The 18,589-nt window shown below is 34.1% G+C and overlaps 1 protein-coding gene and 1 long non-coding RNA gene across 9 annotated transcripts in view; both read left to right on the forward strand.

Moving 5' to 3' along the window:
• Nucleotides 1–4: 4 nt before the first annotated feature.
• Nucleotides 5–7,934, forward strand: LOC117110591. Of its 3 annotated transcripts, none has more exons than XM_033253344.1 (6): nt 5–135; nt 652–2,425; nt 2,958–3,068; nt 4,646–4,809; nt 5,256–5,362; nt 6,521–7,934. In XM_033253344.1, exons 2-6 carry the CDS (start codon nt 697–699, stop codon nt 6,801–6,803), a joined length of 2,394 nt encoding a protein of 797 aa, XP_033109235.1. In that variant the 5' UTR covers nt 5–135; nt 652–696; the 3' UTR covers nt 6,804–7,934. The 3 variants fall into 3 exon arrangements, with proteins under 3 accessions (XP_033109235.1, XP_033109236.1, XP_033109234.1); XM_033253345.1 differs by having other exon boundaries at nt 25–127; XM_033253343.1 differs by having other exon boundaries at nt 89–219.
• A 3,647-nt stretch (nt 7,935–11,581) lies between these two features.
• Nucleotides 11,582–18,589, forward strand: part of LOC117110610 — a 45,637-nt gene continuing 38,629 nt past the window's right edge. For 4 of the 6 annotated variants that reach the window (XR_004445732.1, XR_004445733.1, XR_004445736.1 and 1 more), the window contains exons 1-2: nt 11,582–11,622; nt 14,429–14,492. This is a non-coding gene — a long non-coding RNA (uncharacterized LOC117110610). Of the gene's footprint in view, nt 11,732–14,428; nt 14,493–18,589 lie in introns of all 6 variants that reach the window. The other 2 variants (XR_004445731.1, XR_004445734.1) reach the window with 1 other exon arrangement.

An 18,589-nucleotide genomic window follows, 5' to 3' on the forward strand; every position in this document is an offset into this window, starting at 1 on the left:
GGCATGGAGCGGTATCCAACCAGGTGACGTCATAGTGATGGCAAACAATGATGATGATCGGCTGAAGGCTGATTAAAAAAGCTAGAAATTGGTTTCACAGAAGTTTTTCTCTTGACTTATTTCTTGAGTAAGAAGGTACGAAGTAACCGTTCAAAGTCAAATAAGATTGCTGGCAATTTTATATGTTTATTCGGTGCTTCGTTCATTATTTTTTAGAAGGTTGTTTGTTGTTGCTCAACCTCTCTTTTCTAACGATAATCTAGCTAGGCCTAGGCCTAGTAGGCCTAGGGCCTACCTAGCCGCCTAGACCCAGGCCTAGCCTAGGCCTAGGTTACCTAGGCTAGGCCTAGCGTAAGTGTACTCTCGGCCTAGGGCCTAGGTAGTACACTAGTACTAGGGGCCTAGGGCCTACTCACACCTGTACTGCTGTGCTAATAATTTAGGGCTAGGCTATTAGCCTAGCTAGCCTGAATCATGATACAACTGGGGCGGGGGAGATCTAGGCCTAGGCCTACATCCTGGCTGGGCAGCAGGCCTAGGCTAGGCCCTACATACTGTCTGTACTGTAGTGTACAATAACAATATGCAATAATTTAAATTAATAATGTTCAAAATAGCAGGATTTATATCTTTTGTTTCTTTATTATTTAGGTTATTTTGATGTTGAATTGAGATGTAATAGACTCACAAAAAAGTATGGCAGATAATACACTTGTTATGGATGGGATTGACGACAGGCTTGACAGTTTTCCCCTTCTGCCGCTGTCAACTGATCTTGCATCCTTTGAAGAACTCAGAAAAAGGCAACGTACCAGAGGCAGAGATTACATCCACACAGAAGTTGATAACATCATCCAAGAACATGGGTACCAGCAGTATGGAGATGATGTACTAAAGAACTCTTCAAGTCGACGGAATCGCAAGATACAACTTGTGATTCATGATGCTCTACTGTTGATCTTAGACTTCATCCAAGTTTATGCGTTAATTATGGCAATGTCCATACGCTGGACGTGGCCATATGATTGGCTGTATGTATCACGTTTTGCATTCTTCTTCAATTTGGACATCTGGGAATTCCTAAAGGTGAATGATGAAAGTGTGTTTTATTCTGTCCGTGATAGCTTCATTGCAAGCTCTTTGATTTCATTAGATTATCGTTTTCTCATCTTTGGGTGGATGGTGTTTGTCTTTGTTGGTATTGTTATCTTCATCAGTCTGTACATTTACATGAACTACCAAAAAAACTACAATCTGCTGCTACGGATTGCTACTATGCAGCGAACTTACATCGTCTTATGCGAGGTTATAGCACTACCGATTGGTGTTACCATGGCCAAACTCTTCCATTGCAGCAACGATGGAAATTTAGATGTGCATAATGAAACTTCCTGCTACAGTGGGGAGCACTTTGCCTATATAATTGTTTCGTTGACCATTGCTGTCAACTTGTACATACTTCTACCAATCTGGATGATAGCCAAGATTCGTACACAGCTCTTTAGCAAAAAAGCTGAACGACATGAAGGCTACCTCCAGTTAAAAGAATCGGAATTCAGCCATTCACTTGATGCATTGTGGGCTTTAAATCTTTACCACATCTTCTCATCTTTCAAGCGTTTCTGGGCATACTATCGTCCTGTTATGATGTTCATGAAGTTTCTCCTTGTGATATGGTATGCGATATTTCTAACAGAGCTGCTGGTGCAAATTAGTTTAGTTCTTACTACCATATTGATCATCTTTATCATTATGGCCATCAAACGCCCATTCCGTGTAACCTCATTTAACGTCTACATACTGTGCAGTTTCTTTTCATTGACTCTCTTAGCCTTCATGGGTGTGATGCAGAATACTGACAACAATAATGCATTTTTCACACCAACATACCTCTATGATGAGTTAATGGCAATTCTAGGCTTCTGGCTTGGAGTCACCTTCCTTTGGATCATCTACATCGTCCTCCGATATACAGGAGTTTTCTGTTCCCGAAGACCTCTATGGCCTCAGATGACTACTCGTGGAATGGCGAAACTAAGTGAAGATACGCAGAAATATATGCGTGCCCTGCTGGAGGGGCGAATAGTCCTTGAGCATGCTCTCTTAACCAATCCACTCTTCAGCCCAGCACATGAGGTCTCACGGCAGATACAGATCATAAATGCATATTGTCGTGAAGCAGAGCTTCTGAATGACCCCATTCATGATGCTCTGTGGGATCTTCTTGATGAGCTGATAGAAGCACACTCAAAGATAGCTCCTGTGTCCCTCTTTGCAGAGTCTGTAAAAGCATCAATTAGAGAGACCTCACAAGAACTGTTGAAGATGATGCCGGAATTCAAGCGACGTCTTGCGCAGCGTGAATATGATTTTATTCTGATGACACCAATGAAGCGGAGGATGCTTCTTAAGATGTATGTCCTTGGTAAGTCTCGGAGTTCTATCAGCAAACTGGTAAATAATTAAAATACAGTACATACAAGTAAAGCTAAACCCTTCATTATTGAGATGATTCTTATTTAATCAGTAATACATTTATGCTGAAAAATGACTAGAATCAAGTAAATACAGTTAAAGTTGCCTAAGTCGACTTTGCCTAACTGTGATTTTCATTAATAAATGATCTGAGCGCATAGAGATTTTGTTTATTTGCACTATATATATAAATCCATCTATTATTGTTATTATTAAACAACTTTTCAATGCCATTTTGGATTCAACTTAGGCATGTTGAACTTTAAAACTAAAAGCAATTGTCAGTGTAATGTCTGTAAATATTTTAACATTATTTTAGGACTTGAATCATCATAATTTTATAATTTATAACCAATAATTATCAAGTTTGTTTGGCTGTTCTGTAAAATACAAGCTTTATTTATTCAATAAACAAATATTTATACTTATAGTACTTGTGAAAAACATTTTAAATTTGATTTGTTGAAATTTGTTTTCTTTAGGAATCTTTGTAAACGGTCATGTTGACAAGTCACGAGCACAGCACACCGACACCGTCCAGAAACTGTACAACCCAATGGAGTCTCTGGTTCTTAAGCATCGACAGGTGGAAGGCAAGTATAAAATGGCCATACCTTTTTTTGGAGTGACCTTCATTATATTTGTACTTATATCCTAATGGTTTTGGGAAGGTAATTTACAAAAATACACTTATGTTTTCCATTAAAAAAATAGAAGTATCACCCAGCATAAGAAATGGTATCATTATTGCATTACTTTGAACATATTTACATAAGTAAGGAACATCATTCCAATTTTGAGGAACATATCCCTAAACTCGTATATCTACTTCTATACATAACTTATGTTTAGTTGACGATTCCTTTTTTCTGCTGAGTGAAAGAAGCTTGATGTTTTTATGTAGAGTAAACTATTTTTAATATCATGAATGTACATCGTTATCAAAATTAAATTAAATTCAGAGAATGCTTCAGACAAAAATCAAGACATTCTGAATGCTGAATCAGAGGACGCTGCCTAAAAGAAGCACTACCTCACAGTGACAAGGCACACTGCCTCTAATCTATTTGGATTTTCATTGTGAAGTAGACAATGTTTTACATATTTCACTTTCGGCATTTTTTATCACCAAGGACATTTTAATTATGTGTACATGTTGCTCAATCCCCATAAACAATTTTTACATTAAATGCAAACAGTTTCAGTCGGATGAAGACATAAAACAATCGCTGATTTAGAAGTGAAAGTTAACAGTCTAGAAGATGGTGCGCAACATAAAACAGACAGTCTGATTCTATTTCTGAACAAACTTTTTAAAGAGAATGAAAACATCGACACCAGCTGTCTAAAATCAATCAATCATCTACATACATACAATACATATGATTAGTTTTTGTTACTGTACATACCGGTAGTATAAAATAAGGCACATTCACAAAATGTAAGGCAGTGAGGGCTTCACTTAATTTTTGGGATATTTTATGGATTGTTAATGATGGGGGTTAATTAATGTTTTCTATTCATTACCCTCTAGATTATTCTTAATTTAGGGGACGTTTTTAGATATGTCGGCTCATAAGCGGATTCAAGCGAGTTGGGCCCAGCTGGCCCAGACAACCTAAATTTATGAAAATATCTTTAACATGAAGAAACTTTAAGTCTGAGAGAGCTGTATTTGTGTCATAGCTATAAACTTTCTTACCTCAGGCCCACTCATGATGGGGCTGAGATGGTCTAAACTCCCAATCTGTAAAAATCCTTCTCTGATCTGCCTCTTTTTCAAATTTCTGGATCCAGAAATGAAAATGGGGGAGGGGGTGCCAATTAGGTAGGGGAATGAGGACATACAAGTTGATTTTAAACTACTTGAGTGCAAATTTCTAGGGGAAGAGAAAGTACCTGGAGAAGTTTTCTGGAGTGATGGGGTGTATCTTAGGTACACCAAAGAAGAAATTTTTGTTAGGTGGATTATTTGCTGCATGTACTTTTTTGTATCCTTTTTCAAATCACTATAAATGTAGACAACTTGTGGTAGGCCCTCTACAAATCTACAGCCATTAATAATACCTTTCTATATTCTAATTGAAAATTAACCTTATTACATTACATGGTTCTTTTTGAAACTAGTATTGTATTTCATTATTTTATTTAATCATTATTTTTTAAATAGGCGATGATGGTTTCTATGACGACTTTGATGGCGATCAGTTTGAACTTGGGCCTACAAGTCACAGACTAAACCTAAAGCAGCAGAAAACCATTCAAGCGATAGAGGTGATAGATGAAGAGGTTGAAGAAGTCAAGTTTAAAAGGAAGAGGACCAATACATTTGTGGTATGTCCTTATATACACTAATAACTTTTCAGAAATTTTCAGGATTGGGGCTGTAGGCCTACTTTGATCCTACTAGACGGTACTTTACATTCTGTTTTGAATTCAACTACATTCTACAAAAATAAATGAGAGGGGAGATATCAACTTTATCAAATATTTAACAAATTGAGAGATTAATTTGTTATGCATGGTTATTTTTTATTATTATGCCAAATGTTTTGTGTGAGGACCTAAAATTGAAATAAGCTTTAACTTTTTTGTGTTATCCTCTGAATTCTGCTTTATCATATTTTTATATTGTATTCCTGTATATTTTGTATAAGTTCCAAATAAGGTCAGTCAATCAATCAGTCATTATCTTCAATATAACTTAAAAACACACTGAAATCAATACCAACAACTCCTCATGTTTTGCTTATGGTTTTTTTTTTTAATTATTATTTAAGAGTGAAATGTCAAGTTTTATAGATGATGATGCTGATCTAGCATACATGATGTATGGTATCCCAAGTAGACCAGCAACAACAATGGATGGCAGTAGGAGTGTACATAGGTATAATATTTTAATTGTATATTATATATTTCCTTCAGTAGTAGCTCAAGGGGAGTAATACAGGAAAATCCTCATCATCTTCATCAACATCATTGTCGTCATCGTCTACATAATTCATTCATTCATTATTCATTATTCTTTATTTCAGACTTTACATCCATAGTTAAACATCGTCAACTTAACTACTAATAATATAAATACAAGGGGAAAATAAACCCCACTGATCCTTAGAAATTAAGGATTAACATAAAGAAGTTCGTTCCATCTTTTTGAGAGCCTAGAACTTTCAAAAAATCCATTTACAGAACGAACTAAAGCGTTCACACAAGTAGAAAATCGCTTTAAAAAGCTAAAGATTGATTTTCTCATAAATTCTTGGAAAGATAATAAATTATTATTAACAAATAGTGCATTAGCACTACAGTATCTCGGTTGGCGTAACAGTTTTCTTAAAATATTGTTATAACATACTCTCAGTGTGTTCATAGATGAAAGCCTATACATAGACCAGAGCGTAGCACAATAAAAACTTATACAGAAAGAACGAAATAATATACATTTGACTTTATCATTAGGCCTAAAAAAATAAATTTTTTGTTTGCTCTTTTTTTTTACTAATAAAAAGGGGCGAGTGAAACTTTTTTTTTTTTAAGATACTCATCAGATAGAAAAAAAAAACACAGATGCCTAGAATGGCAATACCTTACATTAGACAACAACTTTAGACTAATTTGTAGGGCATCTGGCAAAAAATAAATATAAATTCACTCACATTTTTTTTAATTTTTAAAGAAAAAAGCTAAAAAAAAAAATTATTAAGTTTTTTTGTGTTTCTGACCCTATGTTTTTTCAGTGCGTTAGGTGTGGGTGCAGGAGGGCAAACAAGCATTTTCTTTTTTGTCTTACGCTTTTCATCATTATCATCAACATCATCAAATCACCATCATCATCGTTTTCATATCATCATCACCATCATACCTTTGCAGTGTTTAACACAGAATTGTGAAAAATGGAGTAGTTAGTATGTTGAGTGAGTTGAATGAATTAATGATATTGTCTATTTTTCATTATTGCTAGCAAACCATTGTAATTTTTGTTGCAGAAATTTTTTATTAAAATCTTTAAAATTCTCCACAATTTTTAAATCTGTTTTTACAGCAGGCAATCACATATATCATCAAAAAGCAGGGTAACTCGCCGAACCCAGAGCCAGGCATCAATTTCCAGACATCCGATTAGCCAATTGTCATACTCTACCAACGAACCATTGCCAGCTGCCCCTGATCCACCTAATAAGACATCCGTGGAAGAAGACGTGCGTTCACCAAGCAGAACCAGCACACAGGCTGATGTGGCTCAGCTTGAGTCAAGCAGAGTGTCAGTTCAAGAGAACAGGCCTAAGAGCCAGGCAAGCAGTAACTCCCAGCCTCCAAATTCTTAAATTAGTATATTAGTGCCTACAAGTTTTAACTCATATAGTGAGTCTTCTTTCAAATTATCTGACCTTCAACGAGTGTACATATTTTCCTTTCATTTGGTTTTTTTAAGAATTTAAATCTCAATTTGTTTTGGCTTGGAGGCTTGTTTCCAAAATTAGGAATAAAGAATTAAATGGTGATCATTAATTAAGCAAATAAAAAAAAAAAACTTTATTAGGTTTTATGAACGTTTTGACAAATCTTCATCAATGAAGAGGCTTATATTTTTAGTCCAGAAAGTTATACAGTATGTTTTTGTATACACTTCTAATGTAGTATATATTTAATGTATATATATATACTTTATATAAAAGAAACTGTTGTGATCATTCCATAGAAATTACAATAGTGTAAAAAAATATATTATTATTATTATTTTGATTATTATTATTATTATTAATAAGCAGGTTAATTTTCACCAAATATATTGTATGAAATTTGTTTATATAGTTAATATATGCATATAGGATTCCGTCCACCAAGAAATATAATATGTAATAAATATACTTTGAGAAACTGTTCATTCCATAGAAATTACAATAGTGTAAAAAACATATTATTATTATTATTATTATTATTATTAATAAACAGGTATTTTTGACCAAATATACTGTATAAAATTTGTTTATATAGTTAATAAATGCATAGGATTCTATCAACAAGAAATGTAAATTTACATAGAATATAATGAGTTTCTATTGATTGAATAATGTATATAATATTTGTTAGTATGCACTATACATTTCATATCTATATAAATAATGCTTTAAATTTATAGAAACTATCATGATTATTCCATATATAAAATTACAATAACTTTAAAGACACAAATGTATTTGTCTACTTTGTTTACTGATATGTGGTTTAATATAACATTGAATTTCACTAAATGTATACTGTATCAAAGTAGTTTAAATTATTAATTTTATTGCTTGTAAGATTCCGTCCACTAGAAATACTAACTTGCACATAAATATAATGTGTTTGCAAAGATTATTTAGATTAAATTTTATTGGAGTAGGGCTGCAGCCTGAATAAGATGCTTGTCTTAATAATAACATAATATTGTGATTTAATAAATGCCTGTTATGTGATTTAGGAGTGTAAACTTGAAAGTTTATGTTCAAGTTGATGTCAGGGTGGCCTAATAAGTGAGCAAAACAAGTGTGATATTTGCAAGCAGAGTGAGCAAACAAATGCTGGGGGCAATGACTGTTAGTGGAGGGGGCCCTAATAAGTGAGCAAAACAAGCGTGAAGTTTGCGAGCAGGGTGAGCAAACAGACGCTGGGGGCCGGGGGGGGCGTGAAGACCCCTTGGGTCTGAGGGGCCTATCTACTCTATGTAGGTTTAAATAAATACAGAGAATATTTCAGTGAGAAACAAAACAAAAATGTTTTAATAACGTATGCAAAGCAGATTGATCACAAAATCAGAAACAAATGTCAAACATCAGAATGCAGCTTTTATTGTTTAAAAATGTCAAGGCCCCATTGAATAAAACTATGGTATTATTTATAGTTTGTATTAAATTTTTTTTAACTACAATGTCTGGTCCCCTCGTGCCTGGGGTCCCTGGCGCTCCGCCCCCAGTCAGCACCTGAGGGTGATACCATTGATACGGGATCCATTGACCACTGGTAGTGATAAAATCGCCTCTAGTGCCCTTCGTTAGGGCAAAATGGGTATTTACTGTACTGTATAATTATGTAGGCCTATCTTTAAATTTTAGTGAAAATGTAAGTGTGTACTTGTGGTTTTGGGTGAATAAAGAGATTGATATTGATATTACTAATTTCTCTTCCTTCATTTTTTCTATATTCGTTTTTATGAGAATGCGATGACCAGTAGCCTTTATGTGCATCTGAGCTATTAGACGTTTGTTTTAGGTTCGAAGGTGTCCCTTTTACAGCGGTTGTACTGTATGTTCCAAGAAAACGACAATCCTGTTGATGTCTAATGAGTCTTTCTGTATTATCTTGAATGTAAAGGCTATGTACAACATGTCTATATACGCACGCACACACACACACCTATATATCTGTCTCTTATACACATCTAGATGTGTATAAGAGACAGGTTTAACACAGAATTGTGAAAAATGGAGTAGTTAGTATGTTGAGTGAGTTGAATGAATTAATGATATTGTCTATTTTTCATTATTGCTAGCAAACCATTGTAATTTTTGTTGCAGAAACTTTTTATTAAAATCTTTAAAATTCTCCACAATTTTTAAATCTGTTTTTACAGCAGGCAATCACATATATCATCAAAAAGCAGGGTAACTCGCCGAACCCAGAGCCAGGCATCAATTTCCAGACATCCGATTAGCCAATTGTCATACTCTACCAACGGCAAAGTGTGATGTGATGAAAAGTGTATGATGTTAGTCTCTGTTGAAAATTTAACCTGCATATATCTATACAGATAATAGGGACTTTTCTTACAATATTTCAAAAGCGTTGCACATAGGCTATCAACTACCCTAAATGAACATCTCAATTACCTGGTTAATTCATGCATTTATGCATGAATTTATTTATGCATTGTGAACAAATATTATATTTATAATGAAATATATTTACGCTTTTCCTTACTCGAGTTTTTAAAAACGGTGTTTATAATTGCCCTCGGTGTTCATTCCAAGTTTTCATAGGCCTAAGCCATCTTGACCCATATTCATCATGCCCCCAGGTTCTGGGCAACCCTGGTGGGTAAATTCTCGCTAAAGACATTTGAATTTCGTCGTGTCATTTGACTTGCGTCTTTCCATCTCTACAGAGTGTAAATGTAACTAATAAAACAATTCTTTGTTTCCGAGACCTGATTTCACGCATGAGTCAATTTAGCGCGAATAAGAAGTACTAAAGTGAGTAAGAATTGACCATGCCCTCTGCATGGTCAGATAGTGTCCGAAAAAAAAATTCAAGTCATCATCGTTTACCTAATAAAATTATAGACTGCTGATGAAGCAACTGATCTTTTACAGACTCCAAACGAAGAACCTTTGCAAATCTTAAAGTCAACCAGTAACAGATCCCCCGTCTTTATGATTCAAATTTGTCCAAGGAAACACTGAGAAGAATACAGTATCTTCATTACATATTAAAACAAAATAAAAATTACAAATATATAGGGTGACGTATATTTACATATTAATTTCTTTTGTGTAAAATTCGGATACGTATGTACTCAAATAAACGCCCCTTAATTTCACTGTAAATGTATGATGTTTGTTTAAATAGGGCCCACATTTTGTAGGCGAAAATTTTGAAAAAAAAAAAAAAAAAAAACCTTGGTTGGTAAAAAAAAATGGTTGGTTTTAGGCAGAGCGAAAGATAAACGATAGTCAAGGTATTTATTTCATTGAGGCTTTTGATTCTGTAAAGAAAATAAAAGTATAGACATACCACTAATATTCAATATATTCAATTAACTCTCATAATTGACCCATCCGTGTTTGATAAACTTTTTGGCGTTTTCGGATAACGACCGGTGGCGTAACTTGAGGCTGCATGATTTTTATTTCTGAAGTTTCTTTCGGTCGCCCATTCTGACGCCCATTTTTTTTTTTTTTTTTTTTTTTTAAGCTGGAAATGACATTGACATTAGCCTACATTATTTTATTCTAACAATGTATTTTATATAGATAAACAAAAAATACTTTGAAAAATTTTACATAATATTAACGTTATAATTGCAATTTGGTATTCAACAAATTTTCCTATAATATCCCCGCCGATTAGGCCGATTTCCCGATAGTATAGCATGGGTGGGGCCAGGGCAGCCCAAAACTCCTTAAAAAGTATCATAATGATGGGTCTAAATAGGGGCCCGAAAGGTTCCTTCATTGAAAAGATTTACTGGATCATTTTTTGTTTTATTACAGTAGTCCAAAATTAGTAATTGAATTGTTGATCTTATAACTTCAATTTTATAATTTGATAATTGTTTAGGCCCAACAAGCAAATTGACATTTTTAAAAACTTTGTAGGCCCTAAAATGCAAATTGTCATTTTTAAAATTTGTATTGTTCTTCTCTTGTTTGTTTCTTTGTTTTTGTTTTTTAAATAGTACTATGTAGTTTCGAATAGTTTTATGCTTTTTAATATTTTACTGTACCAGTTGAGTAAGGCTAGCTTGTGAAAATGCAACAATAGCCCTTAGTAGCTACAAATGTATTTTTCTTTAACTTTTCTTTAAAATTACGATACCAAGGTACTAGGCCTATATGACATTTCTTTTACAAACAATCCGTGGTTATAAAGGCCAACCGTACAACAGATTCAGGATTTAGGTCCTTACATAAACCCGAAGTAGGCCTATTTTTTTTTTTTTTTTTTTTTTTTTTTTTTTTTTTGTCGTTACATTTTAAACAGTTGATGGATTTCATTGAGCTGAATTTTAAGAAGTTTTGAAAGAAATTAATTACCATCGTTTTTAATTAAAACGTTAAATTAAAATACTGTAGGCCTAGATAACTTTCTCGTCAAAATTGATTTAATATGCTGTCAAATAATTTGAAACTCAATTTATTTAGACTTGTGTATATAGTGATCATTATTGATGATTGTACTTTTATTGGACATTGTCTCTAATGATAAATAAATAAATTAATTAAATACTGATATAATGTTTAGGCCTTTGTTCTGTGTAGGTTTATAGCAAGGTTTCTGTAAATGTCAGTTCACCATACACCGCGCCAGCTAGCGGTGGGGCGCGAATTACAATCTGTAAGTAATAATAAATTACACAGGGCATGGTCCAACACAAGATGTTGTTTGGTATGAAATATAGGCCTACAATCAATTCACTGTTACATTATTAGTGTTATATAAATGTAATATCGATATACCAGGTGGATTGCATGAAGAAATTTAGCTAGGCAACTTGGTGCATTTTTTTGTTTGTTTAATGGATATGTTGAAACGTTCTAGAGTAATTAGTTAGGCCTAGGTTAGGTAGACATTTGCCAAGGCTTGCAAGAGCCTAGGTACTGCTGTGGTACTGTAGTAGTATAGTAGGGCCCGGTATTGTCTAGCTGGATAGTAGTAGTAGTAGTAGGCTTACTAAGTGGAAGGCCCTGGCCCAGCTTGGGCCCCATCCATAGCTAACTCCCTACTCAGAAACTTCTGCAAATGAGCTTACAATTAAACAAAACGTAGGCTAAGCATGGGCCTGCAGTGCTGATGGTTTTTACTTTAACTTTACATGGACCTCTCAATCAAGTTAGTAAAATGCATTTCAGTGACCATGTATGTATTTGGATACGCTCTCCAATTAGCGCCGCACCAAACATGATTTTTTTTCGTTAAGCGCCACTCTCGAATAAGCACCTCGGCGCTTAATCAAGAGTATATATTACCCTGTGTGTAATGAAACACATCGAGAAACAGGGTTTTAAATAAAATGTATAACAGTGTTAAAATGAATAAATAAATAACACAATGAAGACTCGTGCATTTCTTAATTTATATAAACGTTTATTTACGATGATGTAGGGCCTATGATAGGCCTGGCAAACTATGAGGGATACGTGAAAGGTAAACAGGGGAATGGGCATGGAAAGCACCACGCCAATATTGTTTAGAAGCGCCGATCTCGAATAAGCCGCACCAAAAATTTTATAAGCGCCACGGCGCTTATTTCGAGCATTTATGGTATCCATTAATACAAAATTTCCATAACACCTAATAATTTGTGCGCAGATGATACCTCAAAAACCAGCTCAAATTTTTGCGTGGAAAATCACTAAGGAAAATACTCTAGGTGTGCAGAATCATAATTACTGCATAATACATTGTTTATATATTATTAAGATTAGGTCAAAATCTAATTTCCGGCAAAATCTGTGTGGTAATCGGCCATTATTTTCTGAAATGCATGGACAGATTTCTTGTCCAAATTTTTGCGCCGAGGATATATTCTCAGTGCAGGCCTTACCATACAGTCTGGTATCAATTTGGTATTTTAGCTTTCAAAACACTTGAGTTAAGGTCTTCCTTTTTTGCATACTCTGATCATAAAGTATGTTCAAATTTTTTATTGGACATTTGCTGTGCAGTAGGCCTATAAACCACTAATCAGCGGATTATTAATGATTGTAAACAAAAATGTCAATAATTTTTAATTGTGATTATAAAAAGTTGCATACAGTACTTGCAAGCCATCGAGTTTGTGTCAGTATAGGTCTGACTCATGACTGATACCATTTAGTGTTCATTAAATTAATTACTGAAATATATTTTTTTTTAAATCATTAGTGGAAATGTTGAGAATTATTCAAAAACACCTCAAGGGTTGATTGCTTACTGGTGTATGAAAATACAATTAAAAAATCTGCATGAATCTCTGAATTCAAATTGAGATTTGATTAAATTATCTAATAACATTGCACTTCTTCATTTATCCTTGACTTTTTTTACTTATGATCTTATGATAAATAGTTTCTTAATTAGTAGCTAATTATCTAACAAAATTAAGTCTTGTAAAAACTAAAGTCATTGTATCTTTCATAGCCAAGAGGAAGTTTCAGCGTATTTAAAATATGTTCTCGAAAGTTAGACATCAAAGAATTGAGTATTAATTCTGATTAAATCACAAAGGAAATTAGTTGACGAATACATGATTATTTTCTCCTGGCTTTTACACACCTTTTAAATGCTAGGTTATTGTTTTGTTGAATTTATGCGTAATTTCTGTGAAGGTTTTTTTTTTTTTTTGGTTAAACTGATAATGAGAACATTAATCAATTCATCCGTTGATTGATTAAGTACAAATTGTTTAGTAACTGTTGGATAAGGCCAAAAAATAATCAGTTCTCAATCTCCTTTCTCATTCATCATATATCATTATAAACAGTATAAAACTTGTCCAACCATTGCTGTGTATTTTTTTTAGGAGATGCTTGGGAAGTTGTTATGTGATAGCACTTATACAGTATGATATGCCAGTTATAGGCAGAGAACAACGCACTACATTTTTCCTTGTAAATAATAGAGGAAGTCTTGTTATAGTGTTTACAAGCCCTTTGGCAAATGTAGCCAATTGTCAAGGTTTGTGTTAAAAGCTCCCTACCAGTATTTCTGACCTTGTTGGCTGCTTTGATATCTAGCGTGATGTAATCAGTATTTTAAGTAAACTTTAAAAGCATAATGCTATACTGTAGTTAGTCAGTGTAGATATTAAGTGAAACCAGTGTTCAGAATGAAAACATTTCTATTCATGATTCCTTGTTACAATTGACCACATGCCTTTTTAATATTGCATTATTAATTTAAAAGTTAATGACATCTGTACATATCAAGATCTCTACGCTATACTTTCTTTTTATGCCCGAGTTAATTACAAGACAGATTTATGAATTATTTTCACAATGATTCAATAATATTAATAGTAAGAAAGAGAAAATAATGATAATAAAATAATATATGATGAATTTATACTCCGTCTATTTGCTAAAGAGATACTGTACTGAGTACTTTTTTGCTCTTCAACTGTGCTTTAACTGTGATAAAATCAAGGTATTCACTTTGTCAATATTTATTCATTATGTATAACATTAAATTAAATGTTCATATTTTTTTACAGTATCCTCGATGGGCTTTACATATATTGTTACTAAAACCTTCCTGTTTATGATATCCATCCAAAGGTAAGATTCTGTTTGTATATTAGTGTATTAATTAAAGCCATTTGAAAGATTTAGATGTTGTTTGTGGATGTAGAATATTGTTTATCTGATTAGCCAAGTGTGTTTCCAAGGAAACATCCCAGCATAAAACAAGACACTTTACTACATAAATATCAGCATTTTGTCCAGCTTGCTAATTTGATTATTCGTTGAAGGTATTAAATTAACTATTACTAAGCACTTGTCATTGTCAATTTCATGATGACACATTTTGCAAAGTGTTAATCTGGAGTTCCCTAAAAATATAACTGACCAATCAGAACAGAGTTTTTAGGCTGTTATCCTTTCTATTACCAAGTATTTCAAATTTATCTTAATTTATCCATACAGACCAATTTATCTGAAACAAACTATACTACGTTATCAGCAAGTTATATAAGTCTTTTACGGTATATGTGTCTGAAGCTTGCCCACTGTAGTTTGTCTCCTCAAGGAGGTATTATAGCCTCCATGGTCTCCATGCTATTAACTTTTAGTAAGGTTATATTTATTGCAGGGGTGTGCATCAAAATCGGTCGGAGGTCCAAAGTGGATTTTTGATTTAGCAAAGAGGGCCGCACCCGAACTTTCCAATGTGCTTCCAAAAAGCCTACAAGCACTGCTTTTACACCACTTTATTCTCAGTTTTAATGTTACTTTTTACATATGATCGGTGTTGGGACATAAAAAACTAGGTGTTTTCTAGCCATTGTTGCTTGGCGGGCCGCACACATAGTGTTTTTAATTCATTTTCGTGGGCCGCAAACAAAATCGCTGTCAGGTTGCATGCGGCCGGCGAGTTGCACTTTACCCCACCTGTGATTTACTGTATATGCAGCCTAATGAATATTTCAGCCTAAATATTTCACAATGCACTTTACTTCATAGTTTGACTAAACAAATTCCTCCATGATTTGATCAAGCTATCTGAGACACATAATATGGAAATCCTGCTAAAATTTCTGAAATCAGTAGACTTGTACCACTAAGACTAAAGGGAAATTTATCAAAGTATTGTGGTGGGTGAAGCTACTCAATGGTTGTCTAATCAACATGTAAATGTAGTGGCAGTCTAGGAATTTGAAATAAAGGAGACCTAGAAAATCTTTTACAGTAGGTGGGTCCAGGGTCCTAAAAGCACAAAATGTTATGGCTTTGAATAGATACCCAGATGGCTGGAATTGGCACACATACTTAAATTTTAGTGTTATTTCCTTTTCCTCCATTTTTTTAGTAGGAGGAAGAGGGTGGCTGGCTGTTTGGCCCCACCACCCTCTTAAATTTGCTTCTGTGATGGTGGATTTACGTCCAACTATTATTGGATAGATTTTTATGGGGCTTATGAAGTCCTCAATTTACTCACTTCAGTGGATGCTGTTAGCTTTCGAAAAAAGATTATTGAGTTGATAGTCAGACAAAATGATTGAGATTCATTAATATAATGTCCTGCATAATGATTATCAGCTTACAAAATTGTAATAAAATCAGGTATACAAGCTGGTTTGTTTTAACAGTATGACTTATAATCTATTCTAACCTAATTCATTGCCCTTTTTTTTTAAGTTGGACCCAGGGTTCCCCCTACACCTACAGGGGTTTCAGCAAGGATTGTACATTATTGCCATTTACCACTACCATCATAGTGCACGTCACATGAATGGCGCAATCAGTTAAGGATGTGTTCTAAAGAACTTAAGGTCGTGAGTTCGAATCATATATTTAGCAAGTTTGAATCGTGCATATTTTTTTTTCCATTTTGTCAAACAATTCTCATCCATGTTCATATAAACATTATATTTATTTAAAAATGACTGTACATTATTGCCATTACCACTAATATGGCACATCGCATAAATGGCGCTGTCGGTTAAGGATGTGTTTGTTCTAAAGAACTTAAATTCTTGAGTTTAAACTCGTCTTGGTATTCAATTTTTTTCCCAATTTATTTATTTATTTTAATTTTGTACAAATGATCATTCTAAACAATGTTTTTTTTGTACAAATTTGTAATTATTTATAAATTTCTATCTTATTAGCTCTTCCAAAAAAACCCAATATAATAATTGCACCTGTACCGTATTTAAGCATGAAGGAACGCACAGACCTGGTGAGCGGTTGCTCTTGTTAATATAGTGCTTTATTTAATCGTAAGGTGTAGAATATTTTTTAAGTCATGGAATATGAAATGTTGATTGAGTGCTATACAATTATGTTCCAATTCCATAGTTAAAAATGTAGTGGTGGTTGGCACATCAGTTGTGGCTTGGACTCCCAACCTTGAGGTCAGGGGTTTGGAGCTCTCTCTATGCAAGGCGCTTGTGTCCTTGGGCAAGGCACTTTATCTACATTTGTCTATCTCTACCCAGGAGTATAAATGGGTACTCGGTGGTTCACTACTGGGAAAGGAACTGGCCACCCTACCACATAATACCAAGGCTTAGTACGATAGGCTAACAGCACATTCCCCTACGTTCAATAATGAATATGGGACTACCTTTGCCTTTAGTTAAAATAATATTTTGGTCATTTAATATCATACTGTACAGTATGTTTCCTTTTTGTGTTTGCAAAGTATTTTTATTCCTTGGTCATTAGATAAAGTAAAAAATGAATTATTAATTGAAGCATTGTACTTTTTTATTCCATAAAATACTCTTGCCATTGCAGAAATATACACCAATATTATTTATTTTATATTACTATATTAGTCATTATACTACATACAATAAAATAACTTTTGGTTTCTTGTGTGTCAATGAATCTGCAAATTGGATGCTGCCGATGCTGAATTATTCTGTCATTGATTCCATTGTTATGTATTCGTTTTGTGTCGATTCCAAAATGTGATGTGTTACAATACACTTAACAGACGACTGTGTATTTGTTTTGATTTTGGTCTGGTCATCATCATGACATCCAAGAAAATTCTCTCCTGTTGAACATGCTCTGTGACAGACCCATTATGTTTTTTTTTTCATTTTATATTATTGTTGTCACGTATATTTTGCTTTTGTTCATGATAAACCGTACCAAAAGTTTAAGTTGAAAATTAACACTCAGCAATAACATTAAGGCCAATTAACGGATGACAAAATATCAAGACAAAACATCTGTTATGAAACTTAACTCTTGCATTGTCATCGCGTATGAAATCACAAAAGGCCTCGGTCTCCATCCACATCACCTGCATTTGTTTTAAAAGTCATCCTTCTTATCACCGAGAGCAAAAGGTAAGCCTGATGTAAAATTATTGACAAAAAATAACCAATTAGACAGGGAAAATTGCATGTTGATCAAGGAATCAGACTCGAGCGTAGATTTTACTCGGTTTAGCATGGGAAATTAACATAAATCCTATGCCTTAATTGCTAGTAATCCCCTCTGATAAAGCCATTAGTGAAGTTGTTAAGAACGGCATGACAATGCACCTTCCTTTTGACCTTGCTCGTTATTTGCGAACAAAAAACGATGAGACTTACTTTTTATGACAGTTTTTTTCCCCTTCTGGTTCACCCTTGCTTTAACAATGCATGCCTGTTTGAAGGGAGGAGGCCTGACTCATTTTCCTGTACTATGTTCTTTGAGGTGGAGATCACGTTGAAGTAAGGGAAGGACAAGTCACCCTCATGTGTGTATATCTTCACCTCTGTCAGGATGTTGCTACCCCTTTGTTCGTGCACCTTGGGTGCTGTTCTGAGGTGTATTTCAACGCCTTCTTATCTGTCTGTCCATCAGTAGATCGATTAGAAAAGAAATGCAATATGATGAATGAATGTGTCATTGTAAAGGACAAGTTCTTTTTGCAATAAAACTTTGATGTCAAGAAGTAGAAAGATGTCACTCAAGATTGAGACTTGTCGTCATATGGTTTCACCAAGGTTGTTTTATGTACATAATATTAAATTGCTTTGTCGTCCTCCTCATCAAGTAATCAGTTCTTCACCAATATTCTCGGTTGTCTGTAGCAAGGAAACTTTTTGGCCTTTCTAGAGATTTTGGTAGAGAAGGTAATTGGAGCATTGTAGTCACTCAGTTTTAAATTTCACAATATGAATATCTCCGCTGGATGGAAACCATCC

Source organism: Anneissia japonica, unplaced genomic scaffold, assembly GCF_011630105.1.
Source record: "Anneissia japonica isolate Jap-2015-1 unplaced genomic scaffold, ASM1163010v1 scaffold287919_len575428_cov197, whole genome shotgun sequence".
NCBI lineage: Eukaryota > Metazoa > Echinodermata > Crinoidea > Comatulida > Comatulidae > Anneissia > Anneissia japonica.

Coding starts and splice junctions, on each gene's coding strand:
- LOC117110591 (XM_033253344.1), top strand. CDS start 697: ATGGCAGATAATACACTTGTTATGGATGGGATTGACGACAGGCTTGAC. Junction 3,069..4,645: donor TAAGCATCGACAGGTGGAAG/GCAAGTATAAAA, acceptor TTTTTTAAATAG/GCGATGATGGTTTCTATGAC. Junction 5,363..6,520: donor GGCAGTAGGAGTGTACATAG/GTATAATATTTT, acceptor CTGTTTTTACAG/CAGGCAATCACATATATCAT.